Raw genomic sequence first — 19,518 nt, 5'->3', positions numbered from 1 at the left:
CTTAAAATAATCCATTTCTAGAAGGGTTAGGTTTATAATATTCAAATAATTTATCTTTCTTAAACCTTGATCCACCTGCTGAATTACTTAATGTCAGTAACATGTTTATAACATTTGTTGGGGATATTAGATCTGGTGTTTCTATTTTTCAAGGTGTCAATTTTGCCTTAGGTTGAAAATATAAAATAAAATACATTCATTTATTGGCTTGTCCATAAATATTTGCAAATCACTATTTCAAAGTTCCTGCGGACATGAAATTTACCTGTGGTCTTTTTCTTTTTCTTCTCATAGTAATTTTGTAACAGATAACTCAAGTACATGTTTTTTACTAACGTAGAAATAAACATTTTCCAAGGACAATGTGTAACGCCAAAGTTGTTTTTGTACACTCAAGTTAGTTGTAAGTAGTCTGAACGTTGCTCCGTGGAGTTTGACACAGCTGAGAGTAATTTGATGATCAGTTTTCAGACGAGGAAACAGGGAATTGTAGACCCCATGTTGTCCATTTGGGGCCAACAGATGTTTGTCAATGAGGACACAGATCAGTAAGTGGGCCATACACACACACTGCATACCGTTATCATACCATGACATACCATACACATACGCCAAACAAAATACGCCATACGGTCCCCAGTGTCCTAACGTTTGGTCAAATCTGTTTTGATTTGTACGCCAACGGCAATTTTATGGATGATGAGACTAAATCTTTTTCAGGAGAAACGGTTCACTTGCCGGGAAATTTGTTATGCTGGGTATCAGACGGAAACACTAACCTTAGACTTCATTTAACGAGTCACCCAATGCAAGCAATTAGCCATTTAAAAAGAAATTATTTAATCGTATGTTTTGTGACGGCAATTATTTTAGATTTTACTCACACATACAACTGTGATTAAGATGATTGGTTGAATTTTATCCTAACTGTTTAAATTATTTGCTAGGCTGTTATTTAATTTATTTATGTTATTATCTTCTTAATTGGTTTGTAAGTTTTTGTCTTTTCTTCATTTTTATTTACTTGTAACCATCCTTATCAATTTTACTTCTATTATATTATTCTTTTGCCTCAGTTCTACTTTTTTTAATCTGTATTCATTGGTTGTATTGTTTTATTTACTGAATTAAAAAATTTTGCTACAAGTTTTTATTTTTATTTTATTTTTCGCTTTACTAATTGTACCAACTAACGGTTTTCATCAGTCAAATTTGCCTCCGCACTACCAAACCTTGCCAAATATTTTGTAAATGTTTAACCATTCAAATTAAATGCCCAGCTAATTGTGCGTCTCGTCTTAAAGAAATGATAAGTGAACTACATTTTCAGGAAAATGGTGAAATGAATAATTTATTTTTGCATGTAGTTCAACACTGAAAAGACAGTTCACTGTAAATATTTTTCACCGAGGAAACTCAAATGTATGTTTTAAACTCTGCTTTCAACCACCTTCCCCCACCACAGCACACACATCATATGGCAAAACACTTCAATATTCAACAATCTCTAAGTTTAAGAAAGCTTTTCATTGTTGTGGTTTGTGCCTGCTTTTGACATCATTGCATGATTGTTATTTGTTATGTTGTCCTCATCTTAAATTGACATAGTTGGGGACATTTTTTGGTCAAATGAGCATGACTTTTTAATTTTTACAAGTAGTTTTTTATCTTTACCTAGATTTAAGATTACTTAAACATGTTTCTCCTAAAAGTCTCATTTTAATGTAATTTTTTACTGTATGTGGGTAGTTTTATAAACTTCTTAAACATATTTTTTTTTACTTGTAATAAAGTATAATAACGTCTGGTCAGTCTAATAATATTTAATAGGATTATTTTTTGTGTAAATTTTGTAGTCTTGTACGATGGACCAAAATCTGTTATAAACTTTTCTTTTAAATTTTAATTTATACAAATTATTTTAACAACGATTTATTATTAAAGAAATAACATTTTTCATATGTTTTTTAATTTTAAATGTGTTAAAATATGTTTATGGCATACACATTAATGGACATTAAAGCTTATCATACATTTATCAATTGAACATTAACGTTTTTTTGCTCTTAAAGGTAATAATATAAAGTAATAAATAAAAGTAATTTGAAAAATATTTAATTAAATATTAATAATTTAAGTTAGTTAGTTTAACATGTGTAAACTACGGTATTTTTGCGTTTGAGATAATCCTGTGAGTTTTTGAGTTAGCAATTTGTAACTACATTTAACCAATTTAACACATTAGCTACCAACTATACTCATCCCTCAATTACAGAGGGGTGTGACGGTCGGTAGGGATCGTGTTAAAGACATTTTTGTTGTCCTCTGTCCGTTAGAGTTGTTAAGATTTTTGACATAGAACGGTGCTTTATGCATGGATGGAGCACGCTTCTTAATGCTCTTTGTCCATTCACTTTGAGCCCAACACTCATTTTTCAGGATGGTAAAGAATATCTTTAGATAATGAATGATTGAGAACCCCCTTTCAAAGAACAGTGTACTGTGTTGAGCTTATGGAGACATTTAGGTAGAAAAATAATATTTAGCACTTCAAATATTCATGTAAGTTAATAATTTAAGATAAATTCACAGTTTGAAACTAAATAGTTACAATTTCAGAATTAAAATGTTCAGTAAAACCATGTCGTGACGTAGTAAGTTTAAGTAAAAAACTCAATTTTATTGATATTGTTTTGGAAACTTTTTTTCTGAATAGAAACAATTTGTTACAATCATACAGTACTTCTCAGTCGTCAAATATAAAATATAATTAATAAATAAACTAAGACATATTATACTACTAGATGGAGTACCTACTATGTTTAAGAGATTTATTAAATTTACTGATAACGGTTCACACATTTTTAACTAGACAAAATAACAAATAATGAATAAAAATCACCCTGTACTTTTTAAATAGTGACAATCTGAAATGATTTAGTTATAACTTATAAGCAAGAGTTCAAATCTGGCCAAAGTCCCGCATCGCCCAAGCATGATGGTTCCCTTTTCACAGAATATGGAATGTATCCAAATATCTTGAATTGTTTATACAAACTGCATTTAAGGATATTTTAATTCGACCCATAATTTTATGGTATAGTGCCTTTATTAGCTCTGCATAAATTATCGTCCACAATTTGCATGGAGGATGGTTTAAATTTATGTCTAAGAATGTGATTTTGCATTTTAATAAAACAACACATTCAATAACCATGTAATTAATAACGTGCTTATTAAATTAATAGTTCAATAAACTGATAAAACTCATCAAAGTAGTAAATGTATAAAATAGACTTTGGATGTTGAAAAAAAAATTAAATAGAAACTGAAAAGATTAAACTTTAAGGAAAACAAAACATTAACACTTTTGCTACTGAAATTCTATAAAATTTCAAAAAACCGACTTAATGCTTCCAAAAAAATTTCAACATTTCATCAACTCAACTTTGTGGTGGTGATATGACATCTCGAGTATTTTACTCATAAACAATTAGGTACCGAGAAAATGTATACATTTTTATACAATTTATGAGGAACTCGGCTCATAAAAAAATTAAGTTGGCCTTTTTTAAAAATAATAGATTTTTAGGACATAATTGCAAATTTGTATAGAGACTCTAGAAACGAATATTATCTAATTTGATTCAAATGTAGGATTATTTTCTCATAAGCCTAATCAAGTTTCAAGCTATAGTCCATGTGTACTCATTATGGTTACAAACAATTATAAGCATATGAAAAATTGCACATTTGTTATTTATTCTTGCCTTTTGGTTTTTCTGAATTGCTCTATCACCTAATTCACCTAATCATCAAAGTTCTGTTTGGTAGCAAAAGTGTTAATCAAACAAACGATACTTTAACAGTAAATCTTTGAAGTAAAGAAATGCACACCTTACACCATATAAGTTATCCAACAATTTTCTTTTAGTTTTTAAGAGGATGTTAAACTTTTAAAAAGTAAAAAACATTATATAACTTTCCATTTATAAAAATCACTTTTGGTTAGTGTTTACAACATTTTTAAGTAAAAGTAAATTACTGAAATTATTACAAGTCTTCTGGTCTCTATTTATATAAGTTTTTTTTTACTGGGAGTGACCAGCCAGAACAAGCTAATTAAGTAATGCATTAAATGTGTGGAAAGTCACAAGTAATAAAATAAAAAAAAATCTGAAAAATTTAGGAAATAAAGAATTCCCTACGGTTATTTTTTGTAAAACAATAAATTTAATGCATGATTTGCTGCAGAAAAAGTATGTCTGCATGTTTTAAAATCAGAAAAGTTACACAACTAAAAACATACAATAAAACCAATAGTACAACCAAATTACTACAAATTGCACAGCTGTTTGAATGTTGCATTAAAAATTGCGCTTATAGACGCTTACAGCAAAACAAAACTACATCGGAACAAAAACAACAGCAAAAACTGAAATGTTTGCAAACTACAAACGTTGTGTTTTAACATCCTCTTTGTTGTATTTTTCAAAGTTGTCTTTGTAACTTACCGAATACACCTTCTAAACTTAAATGATTTAAATCATAAATTTTTTATCGGTTTAAACAACAACAATAACAACCGAAATAAAAATGATACTATAACAAAACAAAACAAGCTAACATGCAATAAACTAAATATTGCAGTTATAAATAGGTGATAGACTGTAAAGATGGTAGCACTGATCAATGTGATAAATTAATTACGTTGGTAACACTGAAACGTGATAAATCCTGTTGGTAACACTGGACTGGCAGCACTGTATACCTCCTGAGCATGTGGGATAGTTTAGCCCCGTCTGTTGGTGTTCCAAACTCACGCACACACACAGACACCTAATGGCCCACCGTCCCGTAATATATATTTATATCAAATGTTTTTTTTTCCTCTAGACGACTCAGCCATTTAACTACAGTAAGTCAATTTGTTTAGTTTGTGTCAGTTCAAAGTATTTCTGTGTTTTTACCATCAATCCATTATGTATATTTACAGGAGTATTTCTTTGTTTACATGTTTTACTGGTTAACTTTCCAGGATTTTATCAGGTTTAATTTTTGTATTCAGATATACATGTGTGCTTATGTTTTTGTGCTTTTTGCTTCAGGTGTTTTAACGATTTAATTGTTGTTAATCTTACAGGCTTTTGTGTAAGTTTATTTTAATGAGTAATGAGTATTATTATTAAGCAGTTTGAGTGTTTTATAACGATTATTTTTTACGCCTGTGTTTTTTTGCAATACATTCTTGGTTATCTTATTGAATTTTATTTGATACAACATTATCTTCAAAAATTAAATTTAGATAAATCGATTTCTGTCCTTTTTATACCATCACTTTTGGTTCTTGAAAAAAATCTTCATATAATCAAATATTTTTTCTTTATACACAAAAAAGATTTTGATTAGATGTAGATAATTTAGCGCATTGAGTTTAATTTGACTTAAAAAAGAACGGTAAGTTTACCTTGTTGAAACTAACTTATAACCTTATCTTACACAGTTCTAGGTCAGTAGCGAGTTGTAACATAAAATGTTTTACTTTGTGTATAAATAAAAGAGTAGGCCTACTTTTTCACCCTTTTTTGTAGTTGAGAGTGTAATTTGAGAGTGTGCAAGTAGTTGTAGTGTAAAATTACAAGAGAAAGTATACAGTCAACTCACTCATTTTTTACATATTTTTTTGAATTTCAATCACAAAAGGAACTATAATTAAAAAGTTTACTGTGCCTTCTCGTCATCTGTCGTATAAACAATCCTGGCTTAAGTCTGTTACAAAGCTACATAGATTTTACACCATTCTACTCCTTATTGGAATTTAGCTTGAAATATCCATCAAGGTGTCCACACTGTCTTAAAAGTAATGAATGAATAATGAATATAAGAAAATGTCAAGTGCTTACTAGTTTCGGGTGATATGACCCTTTCAAATCCAACATCATACACTGGATCAGATGACCGATCGGAAACAGGTAATCCATTGAAACTTTTCATAGGACTGTAGACAGATAAGGTACATGAATCTTTATATTTTGATTTATCAGTCTTGGTGACAAGAATGTTTGAAAAAATAATTACTTTTTGTTCAAATCACTGAAAGACAATATGTTGTTCTTTTACGTTTTACTGTCATGTTGTTGTACTTATACAGTATAACAAATGTCAATGTGACTGAGTGACTGTGACTATTCACTTGTCTGGTAGTGACAGAGTGATCTCATCGTGGTTTTACCATGAAGTCATTCTAGAGATTTGTCGTTGGTTGCAGGATCGCTCGTACTTTCTGCTTCAGTAACCGAGGACACGGTCTCTTCCTCAGTTCTCCATCAGAAGTTCAGAAGTTCACAGTGTCTGCAGAGTTCTGGTACGGATACATTTTGTGTTTGGCTGGAAAAATTTGCGTCTTCACTAGTTTGTTGGATTTCACATTTGAATTTGGAAATATCAGGCGCATATACAAATTTAACTTCATAATAGTGTAGTCTCAGAATTACCATTAATTATTGAAAGTAATAACTACTTGTTACAGCTGAGTGGTTATGCTAGCCTGACAGTATAGGTTGCTAGTTCCTGAGAAAATTCAGTAGCTTTTTGATGGTTCAAAACTGAACCTTGACCATTTGGTTTTAGTAAATGATCCTTGAACAAATGGAAACGGCTTATCTTAGTAACAAAGCTACATAGTTCATCTCACACCATTGAACACTCACCTTGTATTCACTTTCACCAAAATATGTCGTAGAGTGTTTGTTGCTGTTTAAAAAAAAAAAACATTATTGATTGTTTGGTAACTTTTGAAGCCTTGTAGGTTTTATACAAAGTGATTGGTACTCAGTGTTACAAAAAATGTTTGGTGTAAGTACAAAGCAAATGAAGTGTGATGATGCATAATATTAAAAGGTTCCAAGTCTAAAAATTAGCTTACCAAAAAATTATATTTTTTTTTTCAAAAATAACTGTTTTTAAACTTAATACAGCAATTCCTCAATTACCTGTATATGGATTTGAGTAGATAATGTCATTTTCGTGTTCAACATTAAATTTTGAATAAGAATAATAGAAAATTATGGAGGATCAGTTGTAAAAACTCCATTGTAAATCGATTCAAAGATAAAAATTAAGATGTTTGATAAAAATTGAAAAAAAACATTGGTCTATTGCATTTGTTCACACCCTGTGTACAAGAAAATGTCCGAATATGTTAAAAACTGCGCCATTTTATAAGCTTTCCAACCATATGCTACACTATTTAGGTTTAGATATTCTTTTGTTTGTTTTAGTGGTTTGAATACCAGAAAAAAGGGAACTTTTTACTGTTTTTACTGTTCAAGCTGTAAAAAAATACAATTTTTGCTTAATACATGCCGACTTTCTATGTTTTAAATGTTTATGTAAGACACCATGTTTTGTAGTCTTCAAACCACTAAAGCGTTCATAAGCAGACATAAAGCTCAATGGTGTAGCATATGGTTGGAAAGCATATAAAATGGCGCAGTTTTTACCATATTCGGACACTTTCTTGTTTACAGGGTGTGAACAATGCAATAGACCAATATTTTTCACATTTTTATCAAACATCTTAATTTTTATCATTGAATCTATTTACAATGGAGTTTTTACAACTGATCCCCCGTCATTTTCTATTATTCTTATTCAAAATTTAATGTAGAACACAAAAATGACATTATCTACTCAAATCCATTTACAGGTTATTGAAAAATAGCTGTACTAAGTTTAAAAACATAGTTATTTTTGAAAAAAATAAAATAATTCTTTGCGAAGCTAATTTTTAGACTTGGAACCTTTTATATGCATCATCACACTGCATTTACTTTGTACTTGTACAAAAAAATTTTTGTTACACTGAGTACCAATCACCCTGTATAACAGAATTGTCCTTAGATTAAGTTTTTTTTTAAGCCAATAATGCAATCTTGATGTTTTTCCGCAGTTCTAGTCTGGTGGAGATGGTAGGAGAACTGTTCCTGCCTCATGACATGCCCGAACCTCCCAAGCAGAGCTTCTTCCAAGGTCTGTTTGGAGGCGGCTCACGCAACTTGGACAGGGAGGAGCTTTGTAAGTAAAGTAGTATTTGTGTTCAGTTAAGTACGCCAAGTATTAGTTTTATCCAAAGAAATTAATTAAGTCATAAATGTTTAAATTACAGTGTCTACTCACAGGGGATTCTGGAAAGCCGGGGATCCTACAATTTGCTCATTTCAAATTGTTTTAAATTGTTTAAAAATCTATTGGTTAGCTATGACAAAAACAAAATTAGCATCAGTCCAGTTGTTGAAAATCAATAAATTACGGCATCAACCGATTGGTCATAACATCTTGTCCAATACAACTGTTACAGTCGGAGAGTCTAGTGGGAGAGCGTCGCGAAGTGTCGCTAAGCACATCCCCGGGCCGTCCGCGCAGATACAGGAGTTGAACCAACGCGCGACCTCGGCCAGCAGCGAGGTGTCTCGCGCACACCAGCTGATGGTGGAGCGTGGCGCAAAGCTCGGACAGCTGGAGGAGCGCACAGAGCGCATGATGGGCGAGGCAGAGAACTTCCAGACCTCCGCGCACAGTCTCATGCTCAAATACAAGGACAAAAAGTGGTACCAACTTTGAACGCTGCAGACCTAAATTTATACACTAACAACTTAAGAAAAGAGTTCTATTTATAACGTAGGATAGACGAAGGCAATTTGTATGTACATTGTGCCTCTGTACTCTAATGTAGGTCGATACCGATATGCTAACCACCCCGAGCTTTAATATTTTTATAGTTTCAACAAGAAATCCTACAGTATTTTATATACCCTATGGACTCAGATGTATCGTGTGTCTGGAACATGTCTTTTGTAAAGTTTTGTTAGATGTAGTGGTTGTGTGTGTTTTTGTCCAGAACTAAAAGTTAGACATTGCTGAAAATATCTTAACATTTTAACTTTATATAATTATATCGCTTCTAAACAAGTATTGAGTAAAATGCTTTAGAAGTAGTAATCATTTAATATACACTTCTTTACAAGAGTAAACCATTATTTAATCTTTTTGCATAAATCAGTTCAATTTCATAAAATGAAGAATAAGTTTTAGCCATTTATGGTCGAATCGGAATGTAAAATTTTGCATTTTCCTTTTCCTTGATTGTGTAATCTATCGTGAACAATGTAAATTTTTATTTTCAAAGCTTGATAATGTTAATACTTAGCAATATTTTTTTCTTTTTAAAGTGTTATCTTTTATCTTGGTAAAGTACTTTTTGTGAGTGGCAGGAACCACTTTTTCAGTTGTCAACCTTGATTTTGTCAAAAACTAATGGACTTTAGTACACAAATCTCTAGTTTTGTCTTACCAACTGTAAGTGGCACACATACAACCACTACACCAGTGTTCAGAGATGCAGGTTGTCTCTTATTAATTTATATTTCAACTGTTTACATTCTGTTCGGCTGTGCTTGGGCTACATTTAGCATTTCATTTCCATTTCTGGTCGTACACTTTGCTGACCGTGTATCTATGTATATAAGACCCACAAATCTCATACTTACGCTATACATTGTGATACCTTGGTCATGATTGTTATCGTATTGTTAGATGCAGATTATATTGTTTGTTGAAGGCTGTTGCATTTGTTGTATTTTTTATTGTTATTGTAGCGATGTTTAGAAGCAGTATTCTTTTATTTTGTGTAATATACCAAAAATAAAAAGCGGTTAATGTTTTTTGTGTGTACATACTACGGTGTTGCAATGACTCCTTGTATTTTCGTGTACGGTTCCCGAAGGGACGAAGCTCATTGCATGATCTTCCTGTAGAGGTCTAGTGTCGCTTATCCTTAAGTACGTTCACATATTGATCAATTAGATACTGTTTGATATTGATAGTGTAACGGTTTTTCCTGATTTGGTTGATGTTAAACTTTGGGTAGTGTTGTTTTTGTATAATAATATTACGTGAGTTTTATTGTTTTTTGTATGGTTCAAAATGTGTTTATACTTTTAGCCTAAATAGGTTGGTTCTATTTACTCTAATCTGTGAATCTCCTATCTTTGTTCTACTATTTGTTAAGTTTTTTTAATTATTATTATTGTAGTTACTAGTGATAAATTAGTTCAAATGAGTTACAATTATATATTACTTACCATTTATTACAGGTTTTATTGTTTGTGATATATTTTTGTCTTATAAACATAGTCATCCTTTCTTGCCATAAAGGGATAAGCCTAATATATGAACATTATAGTTTATTTAACTTTTATCTTAATATATGGATTTCTTTGTTTTATCTTGGTCAAAGTTTACATCAACCAGATTAAATTTTAAAAGGCACCAAAAATAAATATAACTAAAGAAAACCATTTAGACATTTAAAGTTATTGTTAAAATATATTTACTATAAAAAAACTAATCAAAAGTGTTAAGATATTAAAATATAATTGTAATCTATTGTCTTGAAAGCAATAAGATTTTGTTATTAAATAAGAATGTTAAATTTAATTTAACCACGGCCTATAAAAGAGCCAATCTTATTTTGTAATTTTATTTTTTATTTTGAGAGAGTATAGTTAGATCTAAATAAATATAGCTCTTTGCCTGTTAATTCATTTGAATTTTGACATCAGACAAAAATAATTCTTTTGTAAAAGTTCACTGCACTGTACTATAAAAATAATAATATTTTAATGTTTGCTATAATTTGTTACATAAATAATTCATAAAACATCGTAAAAGATCAATTTAAAAATTATGTACTTATAAACAATAAATGTATGACAACATTATTGTCGCTATGAATAAACTTTCCAATATAAATATCACACTTACCATATGTTATTTATCCACACATAGTACTTAATAATGTAAGTTATATTTTATACCTCAATTCATTAAATAATCAGTATATATTATTGTAAGTATAAGTCATTTATTAGGTACTGTCCTGTTTTATAATTATTTTTGGAAATGGCAGAAAGAATTTGAACACAGTTAAACGTTGTAAGATGTCCATTGTATGTAAACATTTGTAAATTTAATTAGAAAAGCGAAGAAAACTCCAGAAAAAATAAATCAGAGACTATGTAATGAAAATTTGTATCCATAGTGGCTGTCCACGATTGAATTTATTATTCACATTATCACTTGCGGAAGATTTTGTACCCACAGTATTGCCACTTATAAATTGTGTTGTGAATTTCTTATCTATTATCATATAATTGTAATCAAATTATCTCAAAGCTTCCATTATTACTGATATAATTATACAAAATATTTATCCAGATAGTAGCAGCTTTTTGCATAAACAAATTGTTTCTATAATTCACTGATTTATTTAGGAGGCGATCGTTGCATTTGTGTGTAAAAAAAATTATACATAATGTGTATTTAAAAAGCAAATACTTTGGTTTGATTGAAATGCAGATTTAGTAAAAATCTCATTCTTTTTGTACTTAAAATAAAGGAAATCTTCTCATTGTATACTTATATAATTTTAAAGCGTTTTACAGTTTAAAATGCTTATTCATTCCAAACTCTGCTGTCGTATTACTGTACTTATAGCTGCAATTTTTCCACGCCTCGTAACATTACAAAATGACAATAAAATTTCAATACGAAGGCTTACACGATCGATGTGGGTTTTTGAGCTTTGCTTCTAGTCTATTTTTGTGCCACCGTCAATACATTACGTAAGTCGGCAGTTCTGTATATATAATTTATTATGCGGTTTTCTATTTAAGTCTTCCTCATAGTTCAGTAATGAGTTACCTCAAAGGTGGTCAGTCGTTACTCGAATTGTCTATTTCCGTTGTCGATTCTGCGGTTGAGCTGTTAAATAATTTTTTTCTATATATAAACTAATCTAAGCTAATTATCATAGAATAGTTTTGTACAGCGGTGGGATCAACGTGGCCCTATAATATATTTTACTACTGTGTGTGTGAATGTGTGTGTGCGTGTGTGAGAACTCTCACCTCATACAGCTGATATTGTGATGGTCTGTATAAAATAAGCTCGCTAAATGTGGATAGCTGCTTCCGCCTCCTCTTGCACAAACGATGTCACGACCGCAAACAGTTATGCTCCGTACATCTGTGGATCCTTTTGTTGACATTGAATACCGAATCGTTGTTATCCATAACTGTTTGCCGTCGAAAGGAACTATTTCCTCTATCAGTAAATGTAAATAGTTACTTTTAAAATCCCGAGCGGATTAATAAAATATTTGGTATTTTTTTAAGCCTGAGGGAATAATTTGGAACTTCCTTTGATTGTAAATATACGTGACGGTACCAAGACCCCGTGTAGAAACGTTTCCATAGGAATATGTAATTAGTATTTGACATGTAATGTACCATGTAGAATAGTGTATCATTACTGGGCCCTGACGTAACAGAACTCACTGACTTTTATCTGAAGTAGGACTTTGACTACTCGACGACTTCAACACATTTGTGAAAAGTTTAAATATATTTTCTATTGTATCCTGATGAAATAAAATGTTGGAATCAATATGCTATTATTGCTTAGCAATCTTTTGAACTCATTTTACCCTTTCCAAGCAACGTTTCCTTACTCCATTGTTTATTGTTTACGACCTTGTTTTTGTCTATTGATATTAGTTTCATAGAGTAATCAACAGATTTAATTATTATTAATTGTTGTATGCAACAAATGAATTTCTTATATTACAATTTCCTGAAAGAATGGAGATCTGATATGAGGACTATATCACAATCAGGCAGATTGTAGGGAACAAAGAATAGTTATTTGTGCAACTAGTGAGAAAAGTGAACAATTGACTCACTCGAGAGAAATCCTTACGAGCCGTAGGCGAGTGAGGAATGGTTTCTCGAGTGAGGCAATTGTACTTTGAACTCGAGTTGCACATTATACTTTTCCTACAGTTACCATAAAACAAATAAATTGGTGAAGAAACATAACCTATTTTTACACAGAAGTGAACTTTTAATATAACATTTAATGTGAAGTGACAAATACAACAGTACAACAGCTGACCAGCTGATTTACAGCCAGTGCTGCCAACGTACTTCGCGCGCATCGTTGCCTGCATGTTACGCGCTCACTATTTCGTGCCTTCACATTGCAAATCTGGATTGTCTCACTGGTGAGCGAATTGGCCACTTTGCTTTCTCAAATCAGTGAGAGAACATGTACATTGTTAGATAACTGTAGGAAAAGGTTATTGTGTCATAAGTTAGGTATTATATTTGTTAAGACAATAGAATAAGTAATTAAAATTGAGAAATACTCTATTTGGAGATATCAGTCACAGCAACATTTAACTTTTGATGGCAGAAAGAACGTTTTAAGCTGGTAAAAAATGATAATGAAATAGAAACACACAACAACCATTTAAGGATAATCTTTTACTGGTGTTCTGTGAGTAGGTTTGCCAATCTACATTATTCAAGAAAAAGAGGAAAATCACTGATATACAACAATGAACAATATTTTAGTAACAAATTAAATATTTATCTGTTTGATAACATGGATCATAAAGAACCGTTTGTTTAAACCAAACTGATTCTAGATTGCATTGTTATTTTAGCAATTAGTTAAACAAATCTCTACAAAGGAGACAAGATACCTCAATGATGCAATGTGAGGAAAGTAGGCTTGGCTAATGTTAGTATTTATCATAAATAGAATAATGTATTTCATCCACTTTCAGAACTATTATATCCCCAGAGTCAAATCCAATCAACATGAATAAAATAATAAATACTGAATGAATCAAATTAAAACATTTTAGTTTAAATCCCTACAAATATAAATTTACAAATGGCATTGCTCTGAATATCATTCTGACATTTTCCAATAATGAATTTCCAGTTTTGTATAAATTTTTTATAAATTTCAACTTTTTAAAACTATCAATTTGAGCAAAAATTTGATTTTACCAATCAAAAATAAACTAACATTCTGGTTTGAAACACTTCGGAATTTATCACCTCTTGAGAGTGAACATATCAATAAACTTACACAAATATAATGTTTAACTGTAGAATATCTTAAGCCATACAGACACACATACCACAATACAATTCTGCACAGAGACTGGCAGATAAGCGGGGCAGAAGAGAAAATTGTGGGGGGGGCGGGGAGGGGGGCCGCAGTTCAAGGTGAACAAAACTGGCTTGGCTCAATTGTTGTGGTCATCTTCATCAGAAATGCAATCAGCTGTTGCATTTACAGTGCAGTCCACCATGTCTAACCCAACTTGCAGTATTGTAATTTCTGTCAGAGTTTAGATTGAATATCACAGTATAATGTACAATTATAATACAAGTGATCAAGTGTTGGACAACGTGTGATCCGGTCTAAAGTGTTTCTGTAAATTCACAATACTGTTTTGGCTTTGACTAATACAACAACTTCTGTATCCAATAGTCAATGGTTTTGGTAAAGTGTTTTTCAAATAAGCTTTTTGAATGTATATACTGTGCCTTAAGTATTCAATTTTTAAATAACAAACATATTAGAAAAATATAATGCTTGTTTAATTTGTGTGAGGTAAATGTTTATTATAATTAATTGTAACTAAGACTGTGTGGTACTCATGAAATTAACACAATGATTGATTAAATAAGTTACAAGTTTAAGCAACAAATATTAATGATATTCTTGCTTATCATGCAGTAACTGTATACTTTTAAAAACCTAGAAGCAGTTAATCAAAATCCTCGGATATATTTTGATTAAAGCTTGCCAGCAAAGTAAAAGTAAAACCTTGATGCTAGCCACACGTGGAAACTTTATAATCAAAATTTAAAATTGGAGTAATTGAATTTGAAATTGAGCACCAAAATAATTAACTCTATATACATGTTGGTTATCTATCATCAACATCACTGCAAAGCTTCCCATCTGTTATTATACAACTCAACTCTCAACTTAGTAGTTGTAAACGATTGTGAGTGATGGATTTGTAGCTTGTGTGTAATACAAAACTATTTTTAGTTTTTTTTTTTCAGGTAAGTTTTAAAGATATGTTTTCTTTTTTGTCCACAGCCCAAGGGGAAAACTAACGAGTAATTTTTCATTGTAACTAAACCCAACTCAATTTTTTTTAGAATAGATTGTTGATTATTTTTTCTTCAATTGTCCTCTAAAATCAGAGAAGAATTAAATAACTTATTGGAAATATAATTGACAAAACCTTTGTCTTCATAGATTCTAACATTTGCATCCTGACGAGAGAAACAGAAAGCATTATTTGGCAGGTTTAATGACAATGTTTTGTTTATCTCTGTATTCATTTTTTGGTATCGATTTGGCCTTCAGATTTTAAATTATGTCAAAAAAAAACTGCATCAATAAATTTACCGAGTTTACTGGATGCGATGCTACTGCTGCCCATTTATTAACTCTTAGAAAAATATCCTATTAAATGTTTCAAAATAACATGCTTGTGTGATTCAACAATCATTCCATTTCAGATTATGATGATTGAATTAGGAGTGCCTGACCTGGTTGCATCAATTGTAATAGCTGTTTGTGTGTATTATTACATGACAGCGACCTATAGGTTTTGGAAAGATAGAGGAGTTCCCTTCGCTAAACCAGAATTTTTCTTCGGAAACATAAGAAAACCTATACTAAGACAGTTAAGCGCAGTAGATAATCACAAGTGTATTTACAATCAGTTCAGAAAAGAAAGGTTTGTTGGATATTTTGTATTCAGAAGGCCTATACTAATGATCAGAGACCCAGTTTTGATTGAGAAGATTCTTGTGAAGGATTTTAACCATTTTATCGATCGGGGAATGCCTGCTGATCCAGATTCTGAACCTCTAGCAATCAATTTGTTCTTAGCCAAAGGACAGAAGTGGCGAAAACTGAGGTATAAGTTAACCCCGACATTCACTTCTGGCAAACTCAAGAGCATGTTTGAACAGATCAGCAACTGCGGAGAAGATTTGGTGAGAATTTTGGAAACACACGCGCTGAGTAAGAATGACGTTGAGGCTAAACAAATTGTTTCGCTTTTCACCACGGATGTTATCGCCAGCTGCGCTTTTGGTCTTCAGCTCAAGGCGGACAGTCCAGAAGGTGATGAGTTTAGAAAGATGGCCAGCCAAGTGTTCACTCCATCATTGAAACAAGTCATCAAACTCAATTTCATGTTTCTTCTTCCTAAATTTGCCAAGTTTCTTGGCATCACTGCATTAGGGAAGGACATGAACAACTTTTTTCTGAATCTTTCGAAAGCTACGATAGAGTATCGCGAAAAGAATGGTGTGAAAAGGAATGACTTTGTTCAACTTTTGATCAATTTGAGACAGCAAGAGGAAAATCAATGTCCTGAAAATAGTCAAGAAGGGGATAGTGACTCGTTAATAGACCAGCTTCAGTATACAACAGCAGAGAAAATTAAATTCAGTAATGAGAAATGTAAGTATATCTTTAAAGCACTTATTTAAAATCTAAATAACTCTTTTTGTGTAGGTTTTAATTTGTTTACCATATACTGTGTATACTGTGTCTGAATTATGAAAATATTTTTGAAATTGCATTTTGTTGTGATATCCAAGTTGTTTTTTGTCGGCTGTCCTTAATTAATTATTGGGTTAAATCTCGAATACTTGAAGAGAACCGGTATATGGATCATAAAGATAAGCAAATAATGTAACTGGCCCGAAAAAAACATAATTTAACATTAGGATTTGTGCCAGCAACGTCATTTGTTTATGTTCATGATCCGGTTCTGTTCAATTCTGTTTGGTTCATACCGGTTCTGTTTAACCCTTTCAGTGCTATGAAACGATATATCGTTGTTTTAAAAAAACCCTAAGGGATATAGAGAGGAAGGTTATTAAAAAAAAAATAGCAAAACGGCCATTGGTGACCTGCATGTTCATAGGATACACTACCAATCACTTAGCTAAAAGATTCGCCCAATCCGATGATTTCGAGGTGTATGTCTAAACCAAGGATTATGAACACCTCACTATGCCCCAGTGGTTGTAGTATATCGCTACAAACACACAGGTCACCAATTATTTGCCACACAGGACGGGATTCGAACCCGAGCAGACGAATGCCACTGGCCAAGTGACACACGCCCTAGCCTTCTCGGCTATCTGTGCTTGAAGACTGGGGAGTCAAAACCCGGTATTTAAGCTGTCGCCACCGATTGCGAACAGATGGCGCTGCAGATGGTTGTTCAATGCGTTACTAGGTAGCAGCACCAGCTAGTCACGGACTATTTAGATGCAATCTTTTAGTTTTAGTAGTAGTAAATGTGTTCCTGAGACTTTGCTGCAAAACATTAGTTTCCCTAAAATTGCTATATTACAATAACCTCGTCCAACTAAATCAGGGTTAAATTCAATATTACATTGTAAACTATATGTCTTTTGATTTTGTGAGATTTCGGTTTCAAATAATGCTATCAGAACATAAAAATTTATAGGAAAACCAGGAAAATTACAACAAAAACTAAGTTTTATTTGATGTTTACTACAAATACCGGGATTTATCTTTCTTAAATATTTTCTTATTGTGTTATTATTCAAAATTAGCCTAATTAATAAAATAGTGACAACATGACAGTTAAAATTCAACAACGGGTAATGGAATTAAAAGGCAAACAAAAAAGTCTTACAAAATATGAATTATTGGCCTAGCACTGAAAGGGTTAAGTATTCATGGGTTAAATAAAAAATCATGGCTGACAATAAAACACTGAAAAAGCTTAAACGATAAAGGCACCTCAACAAGAACTAGATTTCATTTAAAGATTTTATTCCTTTCATTTTTATTTTAAAAGTTTACTCAAACAGATGATTGAAATTAGACGTCAGGGAAACAGGCTTCTATATATACATACAGATCTAATAATAATTAGTTAAACGTACAATCTTGATTTATGAAACCGCCTTATAATATCATCTGCTGGTGATTTGCAGTGTTCACGGATGAGTGTATAGCAGCTCAGTCATTTGTGTTTCTGGTCGCTGCATCCGACACAACAGCTGGAGCTCTCAGCTTTATACTCTATGCAATTGCTGAACATCACGACATACAGAAACAAGCGCAAGGTGAAGTTGACAAAGTCATCTCGGCCAAGGGTTGGAGCTATGAGGCGATGAGGGATTTGACGTACTTGGACCAAGTTATCCAAGGTACAACCGAGCATCTTAATATGTTTATAGTTCAAAACAATTGACAAGTCATCCACAACATTCCAAACATTTTGAATAATATAGGAAACTATTCTTCAGAGCTAGACACTACTCTGATGATGGCTTTGCAACAAGTCTAAAACATCAGCGTTCAGTTCTGTAACTCAGTCAGACCCTTAAGACTAAGTTTGTAGCTCTTGATTAATATCAATGTTAAAATTATTTTTACGGGTTACAGAGGGTATGCGGATGTACCCAATCGCAGCCTTCATCAACAGAGATTGTACAGAACATTACCAACTACCAGATACTAACGTGATACTTGAGGAGGGACAAAGAGTCTTGATCCCGGTTCCGGCTATACATATGGACCCGGAACATTATCCGGAACCTACTGTCTTTAAACCCGAGAGATTCCTGGGCAACAACTACCAACCATCTCCTACCTACCTGCCTTTTGGAGATGGACCTCGTATATGCATTGGTAACATTAATTTTACTATTATAATTATAGATGAGGTAAGAGGATTAAGTATTGGAAAGTTGTAGTAATTCTTTACAAGTGGCAGTGTGTTACATATAATGAAGTAAATCTGTTTATATTGTTTAATGCTCCCAGACCCAGGCTCCCATGTATCTCTTGATTCAATGTTTACCGTGAGGGTAAGCACAGTGACCAAGTACTGTTGAACATATGTGTTTAAAAATGTCTAGCACCCTGCTTTTTTTAGTGTCTAGTCATGTATAGGTACGGTAGCGTTTTTAATTAAATAGTGAAAAATGAATGTAAAGAAGGTAGCCCAATATCCTCTATTGTAAATTAATGCAGTCTGAGTACCTACCCTTTCATTTTCCTACTCTATGGTTAAATACATTTTAAACTATATTCACATTTTTGTTTCTAGCAATGAGATTTGCCGTGTTGGAGATGAAAATCTGTTTGGCTCGGATGTTGTCTTCTTTCTCCATCAGCGTGAATGCTAAGACTCAGCAGCCTATTCAGTATGATCCTCGGTTTTTCATTCCCAATGCATTGGGCGGAATTTGGTTGGATTTCAACAAAAGGCTTTTTAAAATAAATGAATAAAAGAATTTGGCTATACCGTTATTGTACTAGCAGTTACCCGGCGCGTTGCTGCGCTTAACAACTATTATTTTCCATCCCTTTTATTGTTTATAATACTTTTATAAAGGTTTTTATGTTTATTTAACATTGGAGAAAATATTGTTGAGTGCACAGGTGTGCTGCCATTGGAGTTGAATATATTTGTACTCATCCAACAGTAAAATAGTTTTCTGTGCTGCTTTCTGTGGAAACATTGTGGCACTATTTAAAATCATTCAAACCTACAAAACAATTGCCTGGTAACAG

General features: G+C 32.1%; 2 protein-coding genes across 12 annotated transcripts in view; both read left to right on the top strand.

Moving 5' to 3' along the window:
• LOC128991635 (syntaxin-binding protein 5-like) overlaps window positions 1-10,322 on the top strand; it is a 446,590-nt gene extending 436,268 nt beyond the window's left edge. For 8 of the 9 annotated variants that reach the window (XM_054414704.1, XM_054414702.1, XM_054414701.1 and 5 more), the window contains exons 21-24: window positions 465-548; window positions 6,269-6,364; window positions 7,952-8,076; window positions 8,360-10,322. In XM_054414704.1, the coding sequence (XP_054270679.1) occupies window positions 465-548; window positions 6,269-6,364; window positions 7,952-8,076; window positions 8,360-8,622 (568 nt within the window). In that variant the 3' untranslated portion in view covers window positions 8,623-10,322. The remainder of the gene's footprint in view (window positions 1-464; window positions 549-6,268; window positions 6,365-7,951; window positions 8,077-8,359) is intronic. The other variant, XM_054414700.1, reaches the window with a different exon arrangement.
• A 3,911-nt stretch (window positions 10,323-14,233) lies between these two features.
• Window positions 14,234-19,238, top strand: LOC128991637 (probable cytochrome P450 6a13). Of its 3 annotated transcripts, none has more exons than XM_054414705.1 (5): window positions 14,234-14,421; window positions 15,459-16,413; window positions 17,931-18,146; window positions 18,385-18,630; window positions 19,052-19,238. In XM_054414705.1, the coding sequence occupies exons 1-5, from the start codon at window positions 14,413-14,415 to the stop codon at window positions 19,231-19,233; spliced, it is 1,608 nt and encodes a 535-aa protein (XP_054270680.1). In that variant the 5' UTR covers window positions 14,234-14,412; the 3' UTR covers window positions 19,234-19,238. The 3 variants fall into 3 exon arrangements, with proteins under 3 accessions (XP_054270680.1, XP_054270682.1, XP_054270681.1); XM_054414707.1 differs by having other exon boundaries at window positions 14,234-14,452; XM_054414706.1 differs by having other exon boundaries at window positions 14,234-14,532.
• Window positions 19,239-19,518: the final 280 nt, after the last annotated feature.

The sequence above is a fragment of the Macrosteles quadrilineatus genome, unplaced genomic scaffold (assembly GCF_028750875.1).
Source record: "Macrosteles quadrilineatus isolate MER2022 unplaced genomic scaffold, UCM_ALF_1.0 Scaffold_4__1_contigs__length_99947679, whole genome shotgun sequence".
Lineage (NCBI taxonomy): Eukaryota > Metazoa > Arthropoda > Insecta > Hemiptera > Cicadellidae > Macrosteles > Macrosteles quadrilineatus.
This window is presented reverse-complemented; position numbering and strand designations above follow the sequence as displayed.

Excerpts from the sequence above, each read along its gene's own strand:
- LOC128991637 (XM_054414705.1), top strand. Across the intron at positions 18,147-18,384 it reads CTTGGACCAAGTTATCCAAG|AGGGTATGCGGATGTACCCA; the intron begins GTACAACCGAGC and ends TACGGGTTACAG. Across the intron at positions 18,631-19,051 it reads TGGACCTCGTATATGCATTG|CAATGAGATTTGCCGTGTTG; the intron begins GTAACATTAATT and ends TTTTGTTTCTAG.